The sequence below is a fragment of the Electrophorus electricus genome, chromosome 8 (assembly GCF_013358815.1).
Source record: "Electrophorus electricus isolate fEleEle1 chromosome 8, fEleEle1.pri, whole genome shotgun sequence".
Taxonomy (NCBI): domain Eukaryota; kingdom Metazoa; phylum Chordata; class Actinopteri; order Gymnotiformes; family Gymnotidae; genus Electrophorus; species Electrophorus electricus.
The window spans coordinates 14745859-14772269 of NC_049542.1; the positions used below are offsets into that span (position 1 = coordinate 14745859).

The 26411-nt window shown below is 40.2% G+C and overlaps 1 protein-coding gene across 1 annotated transcript in view; it reads left to right on the forward strand.

Moving 5' to 3' along the window:
- The window catches only part of hs3st4 (heparan sulfate (glucosamine) 3-O-sulfotransferase 4), a 58210-nt gene extending 32004 nt beyond the window's left edge, over positions 1-26206 (forward strand). Inside the window, exon 2 of the mRNA XM_026997648.2 lies at positions 25355-26206. Coding sequence (XP_026853449.2) covers positions 25355-26009 — 655 coding nt within the window. The 3' untranslated portion in view covers positions 26010-26206. The remainder of the gene's footprint in view (positions 1-25354) is intronic.
- Positions 26207-26411: the final 205 nt, after the last annotated feature.

Consider the following 26411-nt stretch of genomic DNA (forward strand, 5'->3'; position numbering starts at 1 on the left):
GGCTCGCCTTTTTGACACATTCTTCATTTGATTTGCAGAGTCCCAATAACGCAGTGGAACGAGGCAGAGCTGATAAGTAACCTAATTTACATTTTCTGCTTCGCTTTTAACCTAAGCAGCCAGATGCTCTGTTTGTGAGACTGTTACAATTAGCAAGTAAACATTCCCACATGAAACTCTACTGATATGCAGAGCACAGGAAAGGTGTTGGGTAAGAAAGTAAAATAATGTGGACTTCATTGTACCTGATGCTTTTACATCAGAATTATGCTTTTGTTCAGTAAACACTGATGTTTTGTGACCAAAAGGTAGAGTTTTCCTAGCTGTCATAAACTACAGGCATAGCAGCAGTAGTGAGAAAGGATTTGTGAACCCATTCGGATATACTGGATGTTTTTTTCTCTAGCTGCTGGCCAGTTCTTAACAGTGGTTAAGAAGCACTGTGCCCATTTCTGTATGAAAATTTGTTTCCATTTGTGGATATTTTTTTGGATGTTTGCCTGAATGGGCTTCAATTGCTAATGCTAAAGAAAAGGAACTAGCGTTTAGACTCTGTCTTTCCTATCTTAAAATATCACACATTCTGCTGTTGATTTACACCTGTGCTTTATATTAAGGCCATGGTCCATGACAAAACCTCATTTGAGTTTTCGATTACAGTCTCTTTGACATTGACATTGTAGAACTTCCTAGTACAACTGAATTCTTTGGTTAATAATTCAAAGCTATCTTGGGAGTGAGACAGCTATGTAGGCCCACAATGTTATAGCATATTCCCACCACCATGGTTCACTGTTGGAATGAAGTTTTGGTATTTGGTTTGATATGTCTCCAAAGAAACCCATCCATATTTACCAAAATCTGGAACATGTTTCTCATCTGTTCACAGGAGATGGTTCCAGTGTTCCCTGGAACATCCAGGTTGTTTTGTCCTATGCAATGATTTCCTCAGAAGTGAGAGGTGAAGTCAGACCCCCATCTGAATCCACTGGAACACCTGATTCCAGTTACCATCTTTTCAGAGGTCATTATCCTGAAGTTTAAATACTTTTTTCCATTATTAATGTTGATTGTATAAACCATCAGATCAATAATAATAATATAAAGATATGGCAATATGTACAAGTGTTCAAAGCTATATCTGTAATCATCTGTGCAATGATGCATTTTACACTACAGCTAAATTAATTAATTGTCATTGACTGTAATCAGCAGTTCTTATCCTAAAGGCAAATTTTGAATGTAAACTACAGTAATCAAAATGATGTGCTTCTGGTGTATTTACAGATGTATTAGCAGGCCTGCCTGAGATTCTTATGTTGCATTTGTTTTTGGGCTCAAGCCTACTCTGAACTTTGCTCGGTTTGACTTTATTTGACAGTTCAATTTGACAGTTTATTTGGTTGTTTTGGGCCTTGTGTTTTCGTTCTAATTTGGCTGGGTGCACGGATGAGTGTGTTGCCCCCAGTTCTGACTGGATCAAAGGATTGTAACGAAGAGCTTTGCTGTAACCTATAAATTGCCACAGCGGTATTGGAGAACAATAAGAGTAATCACTTGTATTGGGCACAGCCTTCAAAATTAGAGCTACAGATTGTCACTTGGTGTGTTTGACAACACTTGGTCCTTTCAACGACACGCAACCATTGATTTCTTGAAAAGCTCCAGTGTGTTTTCCCATGGATTCATTGATTACTTGCGAGTCCTCTTTATTGAGTTACTCCAATATACTAGCTAGCTGCATTTTTTCCTTGCCTTTTCCCCCCCTACCAATACACAGAGTTCTCTGATGTAAACCTCCCTCGCAGTTACCATGGAAACCATTTGGAGCAGATGAAAGTTTGCTGCAAACATGTCTCCTACTTAGGTCTGCCTCCTCGGCTCCAAATGAGAGATGAAATAAAGAAATAGTCGCCCGCACGCATTGTTCCTTTGCAGACATCCGGCGAGTTCAGGGTCACTCTTTGTCAGGGGAAGTGTGACTCTGCTCTCGCTGTCTGAGAGCATCCGTGCCGTCATTGCCACCTCTGCGGAATGTTCTCTCTCCTGCAGATTACGTGATATGGGTTTGGAGGTAGGTTCTGACATGTGGATAACGGATGAGAGAGGTAAATAAGCATCGTGTCTTAGCATGATTCGGATGATTCCCGAAAGCGGGAATGTGGGGGGGTTATGGTTCCTCTAGAGATGAAAAGAGTGGGAGTCGATTTCCATCTGAGAAATGTTATATAAACTCCAAAAATTCTTATATTGATCAGGAAATTGGTTGGCAGTGAGTATACTGTGATACACTGTGATGATGATTTAAAAAAAAAAATCCTTTGGATTGAAGGCATGACCACATCTTTCTAACCAAGAGCTGCTTCTTTGCAGAGTACATTGCTCATTGCCCTTTTACAATTAAGCCCATACATCAGCTAATGTTTTCAGTCAAAGTGTTTGGTTGAGAAGCAGGGCCATCCTGTTTGTGTGCTAATGACAAAGCCAGTGGCCAGCATAATTGCTTCAATTCAATCTTAGTCCAGGTGAAGGAGGGACGCGAACAAAGATGCCATCCCTGCATAAACATGAGCTCTGCTTGGATGCTGATATTGAAGGATGTGTGCAGCCCCTCCTGTTAGTGTGGGATGGAGCACCTTGGCCGCTGAGCCATCGCACTGAACAAATTAAACCATGAGGCCACTGTAATTGATTAACCACTCATGCGTTCCTTTGCTCAAAGCGGGAAAATTGAATTCTGACCCTTATAATGCGGTGTTTTAAATAAAAAGGCTAATGTGAGTGTCTTTGAATGGGTGCTCTCTGATTTGCAGTGGATGGGCCTGCTTGTGCATGAGCTGGCACTTGTGTGTGAACTGGTGGTGTTCAGAATGTTTGATTTAGGCCTATCTGGATTTCATAATTTTTTGTGGTTTAGAAAACATCCTCAGTTACCTTAATCTTCAGTGCATTTGTTACATCCAACTAACATTTAACAAATATAGTAATAAAATGTCTTCTTGCCTGCATGAAATACTAACCCCAGAGTGTGGTAAAAATAGAGGTATACAAAAATATTGGTAGTATTATTTTCTGGTTCTACGTGGGCTGTAGTAGAATCGAGTAGTAGACTATTGTTTCCCTTTAAACCAGGGTCTCCCTGGACTACAGTAAAAAGGAAAGCATTTACTTGGTCAAACAGAGTGTTTTGGGAGACAAGACAATCATCCATATTTGATGACACTGTTTGTTTGCCAGTGCTTTTGTTCTCCTGAGTGCCATTCCAGCTCAGCCTGCACCAGTCTAGCTTCACTTGCAGCCTTAAGTGCATTTTTCATGGGGCAATTTGTGGGATTCTTTTCATGTTAGCCAGTTCCTCTCCCTCCCCCTGCCACTGGTCCATACCCCTCCCTGGGAAACAATCCTAATCCCACCCTGCTCCTCAGCCACAATACACAGGCCTGTTGCAAAGGGGCTTGAACCAGAGCCAAAGAAGACAGACCTTCCTGCATCTGTGGATCAGTGTTTCCCAGGTTGGCAGTGTGGAGCTTGCGAAAGGTCACCTGAGCTGTTGCTTTATTTTCTGAGGCTCAGAAAGGGCACTTGTCGTAGAGCAGGAAAGCTGGGTGGCAAGCGGGTCCGATCGTGACTGGCACCCTCTTCCGGAAGGTCGGCAGTTCAACGCCCCACCCGTGCCTGGAGCCCGTTGTAATTCTATCAAGTGGTCTGCCGAAGAAGAAAAATAAAAACCCAGCAATCTTTCAGGCAGCAAAGGTCACACACATTGATTGCAACCAAATGATGTCATGTTCCAGATCTCTGGTCTTCTCTCTCCTGCTGCCTCATGGTTGTTCTGCAGTCAGGATGACTTCCCGCCTGCCTACTGGCTAAATGCAGTAAAATCCAAGTGCTCTGATATGCCGAAGCCTTTCATATCAATTCTAGGTATATATCTCTAATTGGACTGGGGCTCATTTTTGTGTCTCAGTTCTACCATATTTTTCCAAGTGACATTTTGCTGTTTTGGCAGGCATTGGCAGTTTTTGTGGTTTTTAAAGTTTTTTATATGTGAATTCTACAAATCCACCATATTGAGGCAACCATCAAAACATTTCTATGTATGTGGGTAATACAGCCCCCCTTCTCAGTGTGCTCTTTTGAAATACCTGGGAGTAAATGACTGTCATTTGCTGTAGCCTGCTGCACAAAGATCGCCTGCTAGTAAGCATGAGATGGTAAAAGCAGAGCAAGTTTTCTTGAGTCTGTCTGTGGCTAGTGTAGCAATGATTTCACTTGTGATTCACAGTGGGTTCCCACTGTGTTGTGTTTGATACCTCGCAGAAAAAAGAAAAAAAAATATCGAAAATCTATGTATTACATACATATTACATATATACATATTGTATTACCATACATTTATTATTTATCCATAATGGATTAGAAACATTTCCATCACTTTGCCATCACCAATGACAAAGGTAAAGAAGTACATATTTAACATTGTTTGTACATTCTTTTGGCTTGTGCACATATACATTTATTCCAGACAGTGAAATCACCTCATGCTGGAGGTGAGATATATTACAGCAATATCAAAATACTCCATTAGAGAAAGCCTCGGTGGCTTAAAATTATAATTGCACTGATAGTAAGCTATCAAAGGCTTTGGGCTTAATGTTAATAGTAATTCTTTAAAAAAGGATCTGAACGTGTGAGAGAAACTTGTGTCAGATGTTACTGTTATCTGTTCATTTTCTGTAAGCTTCACTTGCAGGGGAATTTAATTTAATAAACGCTACTGTCCAGTTGGTTACAGGTGTGCACGCCATTCTGGGATGGCTCAGGGAATTCGGCCCTGGGTTCTCCTCCACTGCCTTCCGGTTCAGCTGGGCAGGCCTTGGCCTAATCAACAACTCGTGAGCGAGCGCCTTCAGCTAAGTCTTATTGCAGGATGTGTCAAGGTCTTTCTGCAGATGTGGCGGAAGGCCCCAGCTGTCAGAATGAAGGTGCAGGACCTGCTTCACTCCTGTTGTGCCTCAAGCAATGGTCTCATTGACTGACATATGAAGATTATACAGGGTGAAATTTGGATAGAGTCAGACGACATTATGCAGCAATGCTGAACAGATAATGATTACTCTACAAATGTTAGCAGTAGGTGTCAGTGTCCTATGGATTTGTCATATTTGCTTGGATCTTGTTATCTTAGAAGGTGTGTGTATGTGTGCGTACACGTCTGTGACTGTGTTTGTGCAGCATGTACCAAATGTGTGTGTGTGTGTCTTGCACATAGCATAGATGTGTATGTGTAGCACATATCCAAGGTGTGTGTATGTATAGCACATAGCTATGGTGTGTGTATTTAGCACATAGCATAGGTGTGTGTCTACCATATATCAATGATGTGTGTGTCTAGCACATAGCCAAGATGTCTCTGTATCTTGCACATAGTCAAGGTGTGTATGTGTCTAACACATAGCATAGGTGTATGTGTCTAGCACATAGCATAGGTGTCTCTTTGTTTAGCACATAGCCAAACTGTGTGTGTTTCTAGCACATAGCCAGTTTGTGCTTTTCTAGCAGATAGCATAGGTATATATGTGTGTGTGCGTTCACGTCAAACTCCATTGAATTTCATTTATTGCAACTGTTAAATTGTCAGCTCAGTCAGCAGGGTCTGCTCTGACAGTTATGCAGAAGTCTGCCCCATTTGACACAGCCACGAGGAAGTCGCAGGGCTTTCAGACATAGCTAATCCCCATGCGAACTAGGGAGTGTCAGTGTTTGACTGCTGTAATGGATGCCTGGCTGAATCCCCCTTTACACACACACACACACACACACACACACACACACACACACACACACACCCACACCACCACCACCACCACAGATTTTAAGACACGGTGGCAGATCGGGTGCAGAGTGTATGCGTGCGCGCGTGTATGTGTGTGTGTGACAGCCCTGAAACCATACCTCTCTGTCATTATCAGTAAATGTGACAGTCTGACAGGCACTGGCTCCTTCTGACTCAGCTCACATATACAGACACCTAGGAATGACCTCACATGAGCAGTGAGCATCCTTCATGATTTTACTGCAAAATTAGAACATGTTAAATATGTAGTTGGTTATGTAGCTGGTTATAGATAAGACCTATATACAGTATAAACAGATAGATACACAAATGTTGTTATATACATCTTATGTTTCTGTAGAATTCAATTCTTTGAGATTTACTGTGGCAATTGTCTAAAAATCTAAAAAAAAGACTAAAGTTATATTAATGCCATTATCCAAAACTGAATGTGAATGAGCAAGAATTATTTCTAAAGGATTAGAAAAATGAAAACTTTCTGAAGGCTTAGATGATCGCTCCAGTGAAATGTGTTTAAGCCCAGTGATTAGTTGTAGAGCAGTGCTAAATGTCTCTGTAGCTATGTCTAGCGCTATCAGTGAGTTTATGCTAAATCTGATTATAAATGATTGGATACAAGGTATGAAAAACATTGAATTTACTCTTAATCTTAGCATTAACCTGCTAGCATCTGTCACATAATAGCAATCACATCCTGTCTCCTACTTTTGGACATCAGAGAGTTAAATGTGTCATTTCCTCATTAAGAGTCCTCGTTACAGTTCATGTGTGATTTTACCCTATTCAGACAGGAATTATTGTAAACAAATAATTTTAATAATATTCCATCCCAGAAATTTACTTTCTTTCATAACCTTTACAATGTTGCAAATGTAGTGAGTAATTATTGTAGTAGAAAGTAGAAAGAGTAGAGAGTAGAAAATAATTATTGTTGCGAGAGAAAATGTTAAATTCAAATACTCATACTCTTTCATACATATATATATATATATATATTGCTTTAATGTACTTAATACGGCTGTTTATTAGCTCTTTAGCATTTATTTCTTAAAAATACCTTACAAGAGTAAAATGGGAGACTAGACAGACGGCAGTCATTCATTGTGTATTAGCCATCCTGGTTGGTTCCTTACCACAGGACTCCTCCTGGCTGCATATTTTTGGCTGTCAGCCTATTCTCATGCCAGCAGTGACACTGACACATGTAAAAACACCAGCAACACTGCCGTGCTCTGTACAGCCGTACCACCTCGCCACCCATTAGCATGCCACCATCATGTCAGTGTCACTGCTGGCCTGAGAATGGCATGCCAACCAGTACTGGGCCAGCAGTGGAGCAGAGTAGTCAGAAAGGGACCTCTCATGTACAGGGTAGAGGCTGGCTGACAGATGGCTTGCAATCTGTAATTGTGAACCTAGAAAATGTATCGACATAATTAATTGAGGTTATGCTAAACGTCAGAGAGGCAAGGTACATGGTTGTTGCTTCTCATAAAGTGGTTGGTGAGTGAACATCCTGGTGAGGAAGAGTAGCATCCATATCTGAAAGTGTACAGATAGGGGTTGTTGACTGGCTGAATAATGTGAGATTGCCTTTCTTTTCATTTGTTCGACAGGGAGCGTGTGTGTGATGTTATATAAGAACCGAACGAGTGACAAGCTTGCAGTTCGAACCCAAGTCACTGGCACTCTTCACTAAGTGTCATGTTTAAGCAAACCTTGAGGCTTTGAAATGACCAGAGATGAGATGTTTAAAAGTAGCATTTCAGTCCATCTGCCTTTGTTTGGCATCTCAAGTAGCAATTTTAAATCAATCACGACCCCACAGCCTCGGACGGCTTGGATTGGGGGGGGGGGGGGGTTCCTCTCACTCTACTGCACTTTTACCTTCTTTCACCCTTTTCCTGTCCTCTCTCTCACTGTCTCTGTCCAACAGCTAGATTCACCTAATAAACGGGATCCCGATATCAGGCTGGGAGCTCTTAAAGCAGCATGAATAATTGTGAGCTATGTAAGGATGGTGCATTTGTGTTCGTGTGCGCGCGAGTGTGTGTGTGTGTGTGTGTGTGTGTGTGTGTGTGTGTGTGTGTGTGTGTGTGTGTACGTGTGTGTGTGTACGTGTGTGTGTGTGTGTGTGTGTGTGTGTGAGAGAGAGAGAGAGATCTGTCATTATTAGAGCCAGAGGTTTATCATGCTGTTGTAATTGTCAGGTTGCTTTCTAAATACACCAAGATAATTTAATCTAGCTTTCCTAGAACAAAAAACAGCCCATGAACTCCAATAGCATACACTGAACTCAGGACACACTGTTAATATAATGAAAGGAGACTCTGTTTAGGGTAAGACTTCTATACTGCATTTATATTGCAGAATTGCTTGATAGAAACTAATCAGTATCTTCAATAGAATATCACCAGTAAAATGACCACCACTCAGTTTCCAATGGATGTTTGAGACTCTTTGAGCTTATTTGGCAATACTGAAAATGTCCAAAAAAAAACCCTCCTCACAACATTTCTTCCTTTATTGTATTGCTCATTCTTCAGACCCTGATTGTGTGTGTGTGTGTATGTGTGTGAGAGACAACAGAATGGTTCTGCGAGTGTGTGGGTGCTGGCGCTATGGGCTCATCGCCAGCTGCATGTTATGGCTTCGCATGTGGCTCCAGGGCTGTTGGGATGGGACTCTTGTCATATCTTTATTAATAATGAAAGACATTGCCAGAACCCCCCTTCCCTCCTTCTCCACCGTCACTGCATCTCACCAGGCTCTGAATGTTTCTGGTAGCCTCACCCACATCTGCCTCCCCAAGCCCCCACTACACTGCCACTAAGGCATCCAGTGCAGGGGGGGGGGGGGGGCATTTGATGTCACTGTGTGTTTTTGCGTCAAGTGCTTGATTCAGACATTTGCTTACAGTTGATGTTTTGTGTGGTACACAATGCATGTGTGCTCATTTCTTCCCGGAAAGGGATGTCAGTGCTGGCCGCAGTTGGCCGATCTATTTTGAGTTTGCTTAAACCAACTGTTTCGTAGGAGGTAGCTGAGGCTTGGTTGACTCATGGAAGGGATCGTGTAAGGTATCGTCATTATTTGCTCAAAAATAATTAACCTTTTAGAGGGTAGAATAACCACATGTTAGTTATGTGCCAATGGCAAATAAAAAACAGTATCATGCTATCCTTCTCAGATATAATCTTTTTCAAAATTCAACACATCCAACATTCAACTGCTCTACATAGCTTATATGTTTCACCTCATTTTATAAGCAAAACAAAAACAAAGATGGAAGGTTATTGCAGTTTGTCTTTCTGATGAATTAGAAGCGTGAATATGTCTGATATTCTGCAAAGATAATAGCCAATTATGGGTCTTCTGAACACAGATATGAAATATAGCCATATAAGAACTGATCAACTGTATGGAAGCTATCCATGCAGGCTTTTAGCATACAGTAACAGTTGTCAATCAATTGACAATTAATTAAATCAGATTTTTCTATTTAGATTATAATTGAAAAATATTTACTTTATAATAGATTTATAGTTGTTGCACTCATTGATAAAATCATCACCAGCTGACTGATGTATGGCAGAGACCAAGCACTAATTTATGGCCATTATAGAAATGGTTTCCTTTGTAATTACTATCTAGAAATCCAGATATTTATACATTTTTAAACATAGACTATTCTCACACATAATCCATAATCATGCAAAATCATAATACCGCAAACAATACACATTAGTAGGTCCTGAGAGTAATTTATAGGAGTTATTACAATTATGGGTTGAATAATATTGCAAATTGCTAACCTTATACGGTCAGCTAGTTACTGAACTGAAGTGTACAGACTGATGTGAAATGTTTATTGATTTTGTCGTTTTTAAACTTACACTTTTTTTTACACTTTATAACTACACTTTTGGTTGGCCAAATCTTAACCCTTTTTTAATGCAGTTCCTGTGAGTGTAAAGCCAATTGGCTTTTTACAAATATTAGAGGCATATTCAGTGATATGTTGACTGTAGTCATATTAAGCTGAAATTGACAATAAGTTTGAATTAAGCCTTGCAGTTATTTGTGAAGCCAGTAGTGTAATATTATAGAAGCCAGAATCTAGAAATGTTAGCCAACCAGACAGAAGGACAAACATTTCAATGTGTCTGGATTTCCAGGTGCCAGGCCATCTTTTCAAACTATAAAAAACTTTTAATAGAGCGTTTTGTTAAAATTTTATTCATTTCCTAAAATGATTTAATTTTATAGTCTGTCTCTTAGCCAATTAGTTAAATATAAATGCTTAAAAACTTTTATGTTTATCTTAGGAAATTAACTTTTACCTCTTACTTTAAAAAAACAGTGAAAGTAATAAAACAAGGATTTTTAATTAGAATTTTCCTTTATAGACTACTGGTCACAGTGTGACTTTTTCCTGCTTAAGAGCAGCAGAGAGGCATGATGTAAATACATCAACAGTCTGATCTGAGAACTAGGCTTGTCAGAGTGGTAACTCTAGCTGCAGTGGCTTCTCATTCAGGATTCAGTAACACTGTTATAATGAGACTCAGAAGCCCATTAGAAGTGCCTTTTGTATATCGTACACAAAAAAGGTTAAAGAATAAGCTTGCAATGTTAACTTTACCACTGACTGAGTGTATGTCCAAGTATTTTGATGCTGTTTCTTCCATTTCACCTTAATTGGTGGGTCAATCTAATGGTATTTTTTCCTTTCTGGCTTGCTCAGAAAGGAAAGCTGTAAAAATAGCATAGAAGTGGCCTTTCTTCTGGCTAACTCCCAATTCCTCTCTTTTCTTAGAAACAGTTATCTATAATAACAAAAAAGGGGGCATTGTGAAACTTAGCAATCAATGCAGGACATTCATCTCAGAAAGCTTGTCTCCAGAGAGCACCACTTGTACCAGATGGTCCTAGGTTCAAGAACAGGTTAGTGCTTGCCTTCCAGAACAGGTTGTCATCTGTGTGGATGACAGAGAGATGGTGATGGTGCTCTTCCAGACCATGGGGCTGAGAGGAGCGCTTGAGTCCTGAGTGCCACTGATTCATCGCAGGTTGCACAGGCTGTGGATCAGTCAGATGCATTTGCTGTGTGTCTAATCAATGCCAAATCAATCAGTCAAAGCTGTACCTGCTTGCCTAGTGCTGACTTCACAAAAGCACCCCTTCATGTTGGCTGGTATTGGACATAGGATTTGGTTTTGTTGTTTTTGATTTTTTCCAGCAAAAACAAAAACATCTTTGGTCTGTCGTAAGCCCACCCCAACCCCCACCCTCACCCTCCAGCCCCAATTAAAAAGCTTGGGTTTAAAGGAGCATCATTTTGTGAATTCTCAGAATAGTGGAGACACTAAAATAATTCAATGCAGTACTCAAAGTAGTGGAGACACTAAAATAATATCAAAACATTTGATCATGTGTTTAATTGAATTGTGATGAAATGACAGATGGGATAGATTAATTTTCTTAAAAGCTAAAAAAAAAAAATTCATGTTCTGCACAGTGGGCCCCTAATCACTGAGCTCATTTCGAAATGCAGTGTCAGAAGCTTGGAGGGGGACATTGGTTAAATATATCTTAGCTCGTTAGAGAAGAGGGAAGAACTTTATTAATCAGCAGGACATTATGAGCTCAAATTTCAGATGCCTGGGACCCCCATCTGAACTTTCAGCTCTCTATACACTATGAGAGTGCCAAAGATTAGTGCAAACTCCCATATGCATTCTGCAGCACAGTCAGGTTGGGGGGTGGGGAAGGTCTATGCTTCTCAATGTTATAACCGTGATAATGATAGCTGATGATGGAGAGCTCTCCTCCATTAATATGATGACACAGGCTGTTCACACCTTTCAGGTAGTGCCATTGACCCCACCTTAATCTCATGATTTTAAAGTCCCTGAGAAATGGTTTATCAGAAACCAGGAGCCACAGAATAGCACCTGCCTGGATGTCATAGGCATGCACTTACCTCAACAAGGAATGAACCGAGATTCAGAAAAGTGGGGAAAATTAATTCCTGTTTCACAAAAATACAAACAAAAAGTTGCATAAGGCCTGTAACGGCTCATGCAGTTAGAAACTGTGTGACACAGGCAAAAAAAAAAAAAACATAACAAAAAACATTCATACCCTCCTGGAGTGCAATATTAATTCACATTCTTTGATTCTGCTATTCAGTTGAATCTCATGGCACCACTTTAGAATGCTCTCAGATAAAAAGAAAAAAACACCTTGATGCTGCTAAAGTTGCTTAAATTGGGTCACGATGAAGTTGTGGGAGGGTCGAGAGAGATGTAGTTGTATGTAAAAGGGAAACTGTGTGAGGACATGGAATATATCTGCATGTATTAAGAGTGCAGAAATCTACATCTAAAATGATGCCAGGGGTCATAATTTTCTTATGAGTGAGAATATTTTCTTAGAACTAAATGGGATTCTCCACTGAAATTTATTTACACTGAAAAGTCATATGCTTCATCTGTCAGGATTATATATTTGTATTCTTGGAGAAGTTTCATTTAGTTCACGTATTTACTTATATAATACATGTAATTTGTATATAGTCCAATGATTTTGTGACATGGTATATTAAATATAGCAAATCTCTCAAATATAGCAAAACCAGATTAACCAGGATCAACCATGTTCTTCAATCACATAAGCATCGTATTATTAACAATTTATACAAAGAAATAAATAATAAATAAAAAGCTTACCAGCAGCATGGAATTTACAGGAAACATGTTTGCCATCTTACTGCTACATCTTACTACTACATTGGTAGTAATATACAGAGCAACTATGCTAAGGAAATATTTTACTTTCTGACTTACATATACAGTTACATACACAGTTTGTCTTAAATCTAGTTAGAGATATGATGTATCTGTCAGATAAGACAAAAATATATGCTCATAACATTTTTCAGCTGGGTCAGGTGTGCTAAGAGTGCGAATTCAACAAAAAAAGTCCTTTATGACTGCAGCAAAGACCTGTGGAGCTAATGATGACAATCAAAAATACTAACAATGTTTTTTGGGTAACTTTGTTCTCTTTGTGTGTTGAGAGTGTGAAAATATGTTTTGGAAACCAGCCTTGTGTTTTATTACCAAGTACCTATGAGATAATAACAACCTTTCATGTTAAGTCTGCTTTTTAAAGCAAATTAATATATATTTATTAATTTGACTTTTATTTAAAGTGACTTATGATTGAGGCAAAGTACAATATATCCATACCATTGATGCAGGAGTAAGTTTCACTGAAAGTGTGGGTAAACTAAGTTTCTGGTAGCTGAGATCCAAGTGAAAGATAGCTGAAGGAAGTGTTCCCAGAGCAGGGCTTAGCACCAGCAGTGATCAAGGTGCCACACACACTACCATAAAGATACTTTGTACAACATACAGCTAAAACAAATATGATACAATAATAAAAAATGTGATGTAAAATCAAGAGGGGGAGTATCTAATGAGGATCAGGTGATAAAAAACTAGTAAAGTGGCTGAGAAGCATGCAGAGAAGCAATGAGGGGTTGAGCATGTCTGGTGATTTGACATTCAAGAACTTGGGGAAGATTTATGTCTTCAAAGGTTTCTTAAAGTTTGTGAGGAATTCTACAGATCAGATGGAGCTGGGTAGCACACTTCACCACTGAGAAGCCAGGTATAAAGTTTATGAACTGGAATTTAAACAGTCTTCCTTACAGACACCTGCATGGCACTAACTCAGCATTCTGATACCTTATATACTTCAGTACACCTTATATACGCTCTATAATACTTTATAGGATCTAGCTGGGAGGTAGAATTCAGACCATCTAAGATCTTTCTCTGTTAGGCAGAAGCAAGAGAGAGTAATTAGGATGATCTGATGGTTTACAGTGTTGAATGTTAGCAATATTTACATCTAGTAAGAAATGTTCAAAATGAGAAGGCAGTGGAGATCAGGGAAGAGAAGTGGATAAGAGGGAACCTAGGTTATGAAAAAAGGGCATATGAATTTACCATTCATATCTAACAGAAAGGAAATAAGTAACAGAGAGCAAGGAAAATGGAGTCATGGTAGTATTTTACATGGCAGAGCATAATGTATTTATTTAAAAAAATTGCAATCCATTTTTGCTGCATTGGTTTTAATTTATTTGTGAGTTGAGCATGGTAACTATGCAACCTCTGTTGTAGTCTATTGCTGTATCAGCAACCTTGGCTTTATTGCACTGAACAAAACACCAGGTCAGGAAGCCTTGAAATAAAACTGCAGCTTCAGACAAGGACAGCCAAATGGTCCTGTTCCTCATACATTGCAAAGAAGGACTTACTTTTTGGCTAATGTTTTAGCTAATTACTTGTTTGTCTGAAAATGATTCATAAAATACTTTTTTTCTAAAAAATATGGAAACTCAACATTGTTTAAGCAGCAGCAAAATAAAGGATAGAATAATCATGAATATGGCACACTTTGGTAGTTGTAAACACTTTGACATTTAGGTACTTCCTACATGGGTTAATCAGGACTTGTGTATTTGCAGGAGAAAAACAAAACTGTTTGTCAGTCAAAACAAGGGCCCTTCTGTTTTTCACATTCTTTCATGCTGAATTAGCGAAAGTAAGGTACACTTACCAAAGGCACATGAAGCAAACATTAGGCTGAATGTATTCCAAGGGAGTTTTCAAAATCTATCATTAAAAAAAATTATCCCTATCACTATTATTGCACGAATACACTTGTTGTTTTTGTAGCGTATACGGCAAATGGTGTTCACTTTACAAAATCTCATTAAATTTAATATATTTTTATTAATTAAATTAATGATAATCTTAATTGGCAAATTAACATACCTTAATTGGCTAATTAAGATGACAAATTCTACAGTCCTTCACTGTGAAGAAAAGCTGAAGAATAAAGGCAGTTTTTGTTGCTGTGAAACTTTCTCCACAGTGCTCTGGCCCCATGTATTACATGTATTATTAGGTGATAATGGGAAAGTTGCTTGAAAGTATAATTTTTCATCTTGCTCTGCTGGGCTGTCTAAATTAGGCTTTTTCAAGGTTAGCTGTGTAACTTGGAGTCAAAGGACAGGCTCTTCCATCAGTGCCTGGAGATGTATCTTATTTCCAGTTAGGCAATGCTGGCAATTGCATGAAGAAAAAAGCATTCCTCCATGCAAAGGCTGGGGGTGGGGGGAGGGGGTGTGGCAGGGATAAAAATAAAAATGTTTTGGTGATATCTACAATTTTTATTTTCTTTTTTACTGTACAGATTACTATTTTATGTCTGTCTGAATGGATACACTGAATATTAATCTAATTTTGTGAATAGTACTGTGGAAATTAGTGTGTTGATGCTTTAATAAATCTTGCATGACTAGATTTGTGGCCTGCTTTGCCTTTGTGTGTCATTTACCCCATTCAGCCTTGATAGAAATAGGTTATTTAAGCACTAATTAGAAAAATACCATTTATTCTCAGTACTGTTTTAACTCTGAGCACCCAGTCATTTTTCATTATGGTCACAGAGTGGTCTCTGTGTAGGTATGTCTCACTAAGACATCTTGCATTCCTGCTGGAGATTTGGGTGCAATTTGAGTTCATTCAGGAAAGTTGAGTATGTTGTTTTGATTAAAGAGATACTTCAAAACTAGAGCAATATTTAATATTATTGCTCAAAAAGAGTCAGGAAATTCATAATGGAAGAGGATTTAATATTTAGGCTTTATTTCACTCATAAATGCTGGCACACTTTTAAACTTGGCCTTTGGCAGTGCACATTACACATGTTAATCTGTGTATGCATAAATCATTATCCTGCACTTTGTGATGTGTATTTATGGTAGAATCACACACAATGCCGGACTACCTCTGCCCAGGAGATTAAAGATGTGTACAATGATTTATTGGAAGTGCTTAAACAAGCTGCTCATTGGCCCAAGACCATCTGAGGGCTGCATTGAGATCCGTCCTAGGATTACCCAATATATCTAGATCCATCACCAGCACTGTGATCCAGTGAACTGTTCAATGACTTGGGACAGTCATTTCACAGTCGGCATGTTCTGTGTCGCTCGCTCTAAAGATAAAGAATAATTTTTTCTATCTCTCCCACTCTCTCTCTCTCTGTCTCTCTCTCTCAGTTTCTCTTTTTGTGTCTCTCTCCTATTATTGAGTTGGCACCACATGCCGCTGGGCGAGATATAATGCAGAAGTTTGACACAGCAAGTACACAGCAGGTTCACGCATGCAAACAACTGCACACTCAATGAATGAATGTGTTTCATATGCTGGGACTCCACACAGGCATTCTGCACTAACCTGAGCACTGAGTATTCTACAGCACTGCCCTAAAAGTAGGAAACTGTTCATATCAAGCAGAAACATTGTTGGACCTCCCAATCATTTAAGTTGTTTTATTTTAGGGTTTTAGTTTTCTTGGATGAGTTTATCCCGATCATAGCTGGCAGTTAAGATGCTGGTAGCTGTGCCACTGCATCTGGTGTTTCTAATTTGGATTGACTGTCTGAAACAAAAGCCAAAGAAGAAGCCAAGACAGGAGATGGCATGGCACCTGTTGTCTATTTATTATACTGATGGAATTAGTCTGGGAAGATTTCATGTTGGAATATGGGAGGTGACATAAATGGAAGAGATTTTGAAAATATTGTGGATTAGGGTAATTTGGGAGCAGAGGTTGCCATTCATAATGAGTCATTTATCCAGGAGCAGATCTTGTAGGAGGAATAAATCAACGTTTATACCTTAAAGCATGTGGAGAAACGCCACAAAATATTTGATCAAGTGCTTTACTTCCACTGTTTAAAGTGGTTAAAACCTTAACAAACTCAGTCCCATCAACAACACTATTGTCTACTGCAGCTCACTTTTGTTGATTCTGTTGACCATTTGATTTAGAGGCCTGGGTCTGATAAACTGCCTTTGTCCATGTAGTGAAATTGGACTGCAGATCTTGTGCTCTTTGATCTTTGCGATCATGAAAAATGCATGAAAGAGAGGTCCGTGAATGGGAGGCAGAGCACTATTAGTGAGACACGGACCTCGAAGGATGACAAGAGGGCTTGTCTGGTCATTTGAGAGAGCTATTTAAATCCATTTCTCTTCAGGCCTCTTATTTTGACAGTGCTGTTATCCCTCTTTAGTCTCCAACTCTGCCATCAGGGTTAGTTCTTCATCAGCCTAGGCTTTTTGTGACATGGTGACCTGAACTGATGGCATGGTTTTAGCATTACTATTACACTAATGTTATCATTTGGCATAGCCAGTTCTTAGACACTTTATCATCTGAGTCGCTGTGCTTATGCGGATTACACATACGAGTCTCGCAGAAGACAGAGATTAATGATGCACGTTTACAAAGTAGCCAGAGGAAGTAAACAGTAGTTACTCTCCATATGTTGCTGGAGATTTTATGACAAATGAGTGGCTTAAAATGAGCACGAGCGTGTCCTGTGCTTGCGTAACTGCTGAAGTTTGTAATTAAAAGCTGGATGGCACTCGCCACAATAACACTCCCCTTCAGGGGAGGAGGGAGTTTATTTCAAATAGAAGTTGGATGACTTTCACAGAAGCTATTTCAAAAGAAAAAGCTGATGAACTGAAACACACCTTAAACAGCAGCAACTTATTATCAGAATGTAGTCGACACTGCCTATTTTAGCATCTTTGCTGTGGGGAATATCTGGTTGACAAACATCCTGCATATGAACGTGTGGTGGATTTTTTGAACTGTCAGTCTGGCTCTTTTGAACAGCACTATTTAGCAGTGCACAGTGGAACCAATCACATTTCATGCTATGCAATTCCTAAGTGACTTTTCCCTATAGATGGGGGATTGGTTTTACAGATCTAAAAACCACCAACAAGCAAGCTGTTTCGTGCAAGGCCTATGCTTTGTGGACTCTTACAGTGAACTTTATCGATGCATTCTAGGTGATAAATTTTGACGTACAGTGTATTATATAAAAGATGCACCATGTCTGTGTTAATGCTTTTCATGCTGGGTTTTTATGTTGTACTATCTGCACCAGCAAAAGCAGAATTTGGATTAGCAGCAGTACCAGTAACAGGGCGGCTTAGTCTTTAATGGAACAGCTTAGGCTCCTCTGTACATGATTAGAACATTTTCAGCCGTGTAGTTTTATCACGCCAGATGTTCCCAAATAAACAGCACAGCGGGGTCATGTCTTGACAGTGTCTAATGCTGCTGTAGTCAAGCTTTTAGAGACCTACATAATACTTATATTAAATCAAGGATTACTCAGTAAAGAGATAGTGTAATTACTAACACCATAAAGAATAGAAATTTTAGGATATAAAAATCCCCTGGTTCTTTTTTGATGGCTATATAGGCTTTAATATGGTCTACAGATATTATATACTAAACATGTTGCGTTTTGCTACATTTTGGCCCTAATGCTCGCTGGCTTGTGGAGATATCCTCTTCCATTTGAAACGCATCATTTTGACAGTAGCAAAGAGAGCAGGACACTGGTACTGAATACAAAGCAGCATGTCTGCGTGTTACTGTGCGCACGGGGTCACCCCGTACATCACCAACGTTCTCTTAAAGATGTAGTGCGCACAAGATTATAAAAGAGGCTCTGACATTTAAAAGATGAACGACAACAGTGTATGCACATTAGCCCCAAGCGCCGATGCTTCACTCCATTTCCTGTGCTTTAATAGTTTTTGCCCTTAAAACGTATCTGAGGACGGCACATTGGCACGGGGTGACTGTGAACACATGCGCTTTGTTTGACGGATGAGTTGGTAAGCATTTTTTCGTCTTCAGTGCCATTCTCCACAGTAATGTCTTTTTCTCAAGTTAATCCGTGGATTAAGTCCTTTCTCTAGCCTGCTCCCCTGGCTGGGTTAGAACTAGAATCCCATCTCTTAAAGCATTAGTAACATGAAGCCAGTGGCTCTGGGTCCATGTAGTGTTGAGCATTGTGGCTGTTAAAATGCAGATGTCAAAAGTTGACTATTTCTATAAACAATCAATTAATCTTATGTAATTTCATTAGGATTTGTGCTATTTTATCAATCCATATGGAGTTTCCCTATTGTTCACTGTAGTGTGATAATGTTAAGTTCCTAAAAAGGTATACAAAACCTAAAACCCAGGGGGATCGAAAAGTTCCAGAATATAATCCCAACGCTAGTTTTACTCCCTAGTTTGCATTTTTTTATTTGCATAATACCACAGGTCTTGCAGGCCTGTTTAAAAACATTCACTCTTTTGTAAAATTATTATTTTAAAATGTTTTACAACAGATATGCACAGGATAAACCAAAATACACAGGGTCAGTATGACTGCAGAAGAGATTCACCTATTTTAGATACCTTCTTTTCATACCTGCTGATGATAGAGTTGAGCTGTTGACACTGTGTGGTCTGAGGTGGTAGTGCATTGGGAGTTCACCGAACCTCTGTGTGAGGGAGTAATCAGGGAACAGAAAGGAGGGAGAGACACAGGCCAACAACCATTTCTCCCTCATAAGTGACGTCTGCTCCATCGGCCTGACTCTATAAACAGAGGATTAAAAATCAATTGCTTTGATACCCTTTGCTAAACCTGCACATAAGTAAAAATGTTCCAGCTCCACAACAGACTTAAAAGTGGATCACCATGATGCATTTGAGGGATAATGTGCTACAGTGAAGCATAAAAACTTCAGAGACTGCTACAGGCCAGTGCTTGCCTCAATGATGGAGAAGTAAACTGAATCATATACACTTGAGACACTCCCTAACACCCCCCCACACACACACAAAAAAGTGCAAAGTCCAAAAAGCTAAAAATTCAACAGCATCTCTATTTGTTCATTTGACAACCACAGTGAAGAGGAGAGAGACAAGTTCATATCCCTGGTTCTTATTGATGGTGTTGCTCATGCTTACCATGTGGTGTGATGCTTCTGTAGCAAACTGACAGCCACTGTGTGAACGAAGACATGGCTGACCCTGCATGCAGTATTGTGCTAGGCTATTATATGTGCTATGGACAAATTGGTTCCTGTGATGCTGACTCAAGCAAATCTCAAGAACTGCTGGAATGGCTGTGTCCTGACAGTCATCTAACACCTCTGCTCTTCTCCAGAGGATCTCCACTCTAATCAACCAGTCACAGCTCCAGAAAAGATGTTGGGCATTTGGTAGATTTCTTTGGCAATGGAGGACTTTAGCAATAATAATGCACATGATTTAATGGTACTTGAGCACTTGAGTAGTAATCACTATTAAGGAAAAATACCTACTCATATTATCAAAATTTTAAAATGTCCAGGGTTGGTTTTAATTTGGTTTTCAGGTCTGCAAATATAAAAAAAAACAAAACAGAATCTAAATATCTTTGATTTGAATCCAAAATTCTAAATTTGCTGAGACAGTGCAGTGTGCTAAGTGCCTGACGTCTTATGTTCCAAGCCTCGACTGCAAGTGTCGAGGTTAGCTGACAGTCGCCTTGTTTGACGCCGACCTCCTGGAGCTTGTTGATGGGGCCGTAGTGCCATATGCTCTGTGTTTGAGCAGGATTTAGTGTCTGCGCCTCCACACTCTCCCATGCGCTAATGGGTGCCCTCGTCCCTGTCACTTACACCCAGGAGATTGTAACACTGAATTGTCCACCACCACCATTCAAATCTCCCTAGCTGGATGATTGCTCACCCCTGTTTTTTTCCTCTTGAGCAATAAAATCTATCACATCTGCTCTGTCATATTAGTCAGTTCTGCTTAAGTAAAACAGTTGTGTGTGATTTTTGGGATATAAAATGTAGCTGCAGCTACAGGTATGACTACCAATTACTGGTTGTGCTTTTTTAATGCCAATAAAGTCTATCCAGTGACAGTGAATAGCTAAACATGTGGCTGGATAACTCTGCTGCTACACTCAACAGCGTTCCTCTGCGCAATTCCACGCCATGCATCTACTTGTTTTTGTAATCATGGGTTGTCAAGGGCTGTTGTGAGCAAATAGTATGTGTGTAGCCTGAAGCCCTCTCAGCTGCTCGTCCAGGGGGAAGTAAACAACACAAGGGTGGAACGTTGGGAAGTAGCTGTATAAATATTCAAATGAGTGGCAGATTGCTGTAGTCCAGTCCACACGACTGATTAAACAGGAGGTAACCCCTCCCCCTTTCTGCTTATCCTCTTCAGGACTGCTGTATTCATAAACAGATTACGGGAGGTGTATCTCGGCATGAATAACCTTTCTCGATTTGTAATTTTAACACACTGTAAAGGAAAACAAGCTAATTTACAAGGCGATATACTGTGTGGTTTCACAGAACAGTTACCAGATTTATGGTGATTTTCCCGAAGATCCATAAATGCTTTTTTCCCCCCTTTCATTCTTTCTAACCCTCAGTTTTGTTTCATCATGTTCCACATCCAAGAGGAAGATAAAGATTTCTTTGCATCTAAGTGCTGGTGTCTGGTGGTGGTGTTCCGTAGGAAGTAGAAGCAGTCTTCTGGGGATGACAGGAGGTGAGGAGAGAAAAGAGGTTTGATCAGGACCAGCTGTCAGCTTCACTCCTTAACTGTTCTATTGAAGCAAACAGTTTGGCTGCAGCATAGTGGATCGTGTCCTTACCGCAGGGAGGATGGGCACTCGCACCTCTTGTGCTCTCCATACGGCAGTGTTGGCTCTCCATTCAGCTGTGCTGGTGGGCATCAGTCAGACCTGTAGGGATCAGAGGGGATTTGGTTGGAGATAGAGACTGCATGACAGGCTGCTACAGGTGTTATGCTATTCCAAGTCTCCTCACATTGTTCATTGCTTGCGAACAGCTAAAAAGAGATAGTTTTCATGTTATCAGGTGGTCTTTTTCTAGCCAGACTGAGCATTGGTTTAAATGCCTGCCACATTCCCAGGCAGCGGATATGAAGACCTGGTGTATTTTGCAGGAGACAGTGATTGAAGAAGTCTTTAACTCTGATATGGTTGACAGCGTTGGGGGAAATAAACACACTAAGTGAATTCTGTCATACCTAAATATTGTAAGTAGATAACATAACAAAAGTATGTGAGACCAAATTGCAGCCAAAATGTTCACCCGGGTTAACTATAATAAATAATAAATAAATAAAGTTTTTTTTTTTAATTGAATCTTGGACACAAAGCTAATTAATTATAAACTGTAATCCTCAGTGCACGTGGATTAAGACCATGTTGAATTTATGGTAAAACTTTCCCTTCTCCATCCCAATGAGCTTGACTGAGGGTTAACTGTGTGAGATGGTACTGATTCTAATACAGCAACAGTAATAAAACGAGGACTTGTGATATGGAACGGTGTGCACTTGACAAAGCATTTAAAATGGCTGTATGGGTTGCTTAATAAAAAGCCTTTTCAGTCCTCTGTCGTCAGCATTGGGTTCGATCCAGCTATTTAATTGGTGCACCTCTCTGATAAATGACTGTCTCTACTTAGCTTTAGGTTCATTGGATCTAAAGATACACTTAGTTTTTGCCTGATTAAAAAGTCTCTCTTGGCAAAGTATCCAGGGAGTAGATTAATTTGAAAAAATTAATAAACTAGAGCAAAGATTTTACCTTGTCCTTTCCCATCTTGGTCATATTTTTGTGAGTGGCAATTAAATTACTTCAAAGCAATATGAACAAATACCTTCTTGTAAGATGAAAATTTGAAGTTTTTGAAAAAATTGCTGATTATTAAAAACTATTGCTGACTAGTGCTCACAATATACTTTGTGATAAACTTTGCATTCAGGAGCTTGTGAACATTTTAAAGATTATCTGGGTCTACCATATGACTTCTTAGATGACAGTTGTTCTTGTTTCACAATATACTTTAAATAAAATACTTTTATTTTGGTTCTATAAGAAATGGAGTGGTTTCTTGTGCTTAAGTCATATATGCAGGCGTTATGCAAGCACGGTGAAGTCTACAGAACAAAAGGCCACAAGATGTTATGTGATTCGTGTGAGTGTGTAAACAGCAGATGGTGAAAAGAGCTTTTCCAGGCCCGTGTGCGTTATTTACCTGCCCACTTAAAGGACCCATGGCTGCACACTCCTGCGTTGTGGGGTCAGTGCGTTCTTTCTCTTTCCTGAGTGCAAGGCTCAGGGAAGCTCAGGAACATGAGGCTGTTTATGAGCGTTGTGCGGCATGTTTCCTGTCCTGACATTTTAAATGCTCGCCACCCATGATTGACTCCCTCGAGGAAAATGAGTTCGACCTCAATCACAAATGAAGGTTTCACTTCTGTAATCTCAATATTTTAGTAATTACACATATAATGAGTGGCGTCATAGCGTTATGGTGTGATGGGGACAGAAGGCTGGTTGTGTGCTTGTATGAAACGAAGAGAGCTGCAGCTGTCCGTCTACAGCCTTTGGCCAAAGAGGCCGAAAAGCAGTGTCAAAACACCTTGGGCCAGCACCCCTGATGGCTATGTGTTTCAGTGCAATTTACATAGGTTGCCCCAAGGCGCTTTGTAATGACTTTATTATTTTTAGTTTTAGTTTTACTTGCACAAAACAAATATAAGTATGTTTGGTTGTCTTCCAATCTTGGTTATCTTCCAGTCTGACTTTAAATAGCCAACTACTGAAGACCTTGAAAGGAGAGAAAAAAAAATCTCTAACCATTCATTACCACACTGAAGAAATGTGCACCACTGATGGAACATAATGTAAACTAATACTTCTAGTCCCTATGCTAGCTACAGATATGGTTTATATCCCATTACAGTCCAAGTAGGCACAGCTCTATACCATGTAGTGCCAAGAGTAATCCATTGGGAAATTACCCATCAGGAGTGCAATGCTGGTACAGAAATGAAATTACAAAGCCACTTGTGAGCAAGTGTCTGTATGTACTAAGAGGCCTGTGGATTGGGGTTTGTGTGTGTGTATGTGTGTGCATGTTTGTGTGTGTGTGTGTGTGGTGGGGGCATTTGATGCGTTCCACACTTAGAACTCGATTGTACCCAGCAAAGGAGAGCATTTAGAATGTGTCCAACATGCAAATGATTAATTTGGTTGTGTTACTGCCACTTTGGTGTGGTACTGACAGGTGTCAAATAAAAATTAATTTTAGACATGTACTACAAATATATTGATTTCCTTTTATAGCGGTTTCATTCTTGTACTAATATCAAGTCATTCCACATGCACCAAGTTGTGCTTGACACACACACATTTCTTCCAGCATGTTCACTAACCCTTGCAATGTTCTCTACTCAGACAAGTCTGAATCCAATTTCATGCAAACATATATAAAAACACATAGCCAGAGCTAAAATAATAGCATATTCTTAGTCTGTTTTATTGACGTGTTAAAGTTTGAGTTTACATCTGAACTTTGGAGACCCAGGATCAGCACATGCTGCATTTGAGTTACTGGGAGTGTCTGCCCATAGCATTAGTGGAGAAAATGTGATATGCATGTGGTTTTATTGATGATCCTGCTGCTCCCTTTGACGTAGGGCACAGTCACCACAGACTCATAGTTCCTACTGAAGGACAGGGAAATGATGTTATACAGACATCAGGGGTTTCAATGTGGTACTCCACTGCTTTGTTTTACACTTAAAGAGTTTGTACTGATATTCAGTTAACTTAGAAAAGCTTTACTTTCTAGATTTCTTGAACAGCAAAAGGACATAGAATACTAGTTAGTTTTAATGAAAATCATTTTTTAAAATGAGCTAAATGCTCTTTTTTCCCCTTCTGCAATATAGCTCAGGGCTTATTTATCAGAAAACAGACTGAATGAATCTCCAGTTTTCTACACAGCCATTTTATTTTTTATAACTTCTGAATGACTTCTGCTTCCACGCCCCTGAAAGATGAGTCAATGTGGAACATAACATTTGCAGCACTGCTGACACGCTCCCCGCTCCCCCTCTCACTGAGCCTCTGAAAACTGAGACGTGTCTCCTTGGCTACGAATGGATCAGAGGGATGTCATAATTAATCACTGTATGGCCCACAGCAAGGGCCCCTTAACCTTAAAGGTAGGGTGGCGGGGAAGCCAGCTACAGGCTGTGCTCTCGTCAGAATACACTCACGTGTGTCTGCGCAGGTACAAGGGACACCAAGCTTTCAGAATAGACACAAGACAAAACCACCCCCCAAGCCCTGGAGTATTAATGATTTGCACTGAACTTGTTATTAAAGTTTCAAAACAGCTCCTGGAGTAACACAGATGGAGTCAATTAAGCATTGAGCGTGCTTGTTCACGTGGTGTTTCATCTCCTGCTTTTATCTTCCACGTGTTACTTCGCAGGTGTAATTAGCTATATTTTCCTTCTTGCAGCTATAATGCCAGTGATAAAAACAGTTATTTTCACTTGTAATTCTCTTAATAAATGTATTAATTTTGCAAGTACCATGTCATTGTATTCTTGGTTACGTTGGGCTGGGTTCATAATAGTGCAGGCATAGCGTCTGGGTCTGACATGGTGCACACTAATTCTCGGTTTGTGGGCTTGAACTTGCAGGGACCTGATGCCTTCAACGCTGGAGGGCCAGATCACAATGGAGAAAACTCCCAGCTACTTTGTCACCAATGGCGCCCCAAAACGCATCCACTCTATGGCCAAGGACATCAAACTCATCATAGTTGTTCGCAACCCCGTAACCCGGGCCATCTCAGACTACACGCAGACTCTGTCCAAGAAGCCTGAGATCCCTGCCTTCGAGGTCCTCGCATTCAAGAACCGGACACTGGGCCTGATCGACGCATCGTGGAGTGCCCTGCGCATCGGAATCTACGCACTTCACCTGGAGAGCTGGCTGCAGTACTTCCCACTCTCACAGATGCACTTTGTGAGTGGAGAGCAGCTCATAGTCGACCCAGCTGGTGAGATGGCCAAGGTACAGGACTTCCTGGGCCTCAAGCGCATCGTCACGGACAAGCACTTCTATTTCAACAAGACCAAGGGCTTCCCCTGCCTGAAGAAGCCCGAGGACAGCAGTACTCCACGGTGCCTTGGCAAGTCCAAGGGCAGAACTCACCCAAAAATAGACCCGGACGTTATCCGCAGACTGCACAAGTTCTACAGGCCCTTTAACAATATGTTCTACCAAATGACAGGGCAGAATTTCCAGTGGGAGATTGAGGAAGTAGGGGAGACCCCCAGTTCTCGGGACTGATGGCCCGAGCGCATGGATGTCCCCCCCATAGCCACTCCACCAGCCTTCTCTGAGAGAGAACCCACACATGCAGCATCCATGCGGACCATGCTTCGGTACAGCCTATCACTCATGGCTGTCCTTGCAAAAGTGTCTGTATTAATAGCAACAGTTTTACTGTTTTGCTCTTTAACCCCACATCCCTCACCCCCCCTTCCACCGCCGCACCACCCCCACCCCACACCCCGCCCCCCCAAAAAAGCCAATGGTGTTCATGGTGGCAAATTATTGTATATATTATACAGTACATAAATATATTTATATTTGTGAAAAGAAGATGATTTTATTCATTTTGTTTTGGAACATAAAGTTGCTATATAAATCATGTCTACTATGATGATGCATGCAATGAGTTAAGTGTCC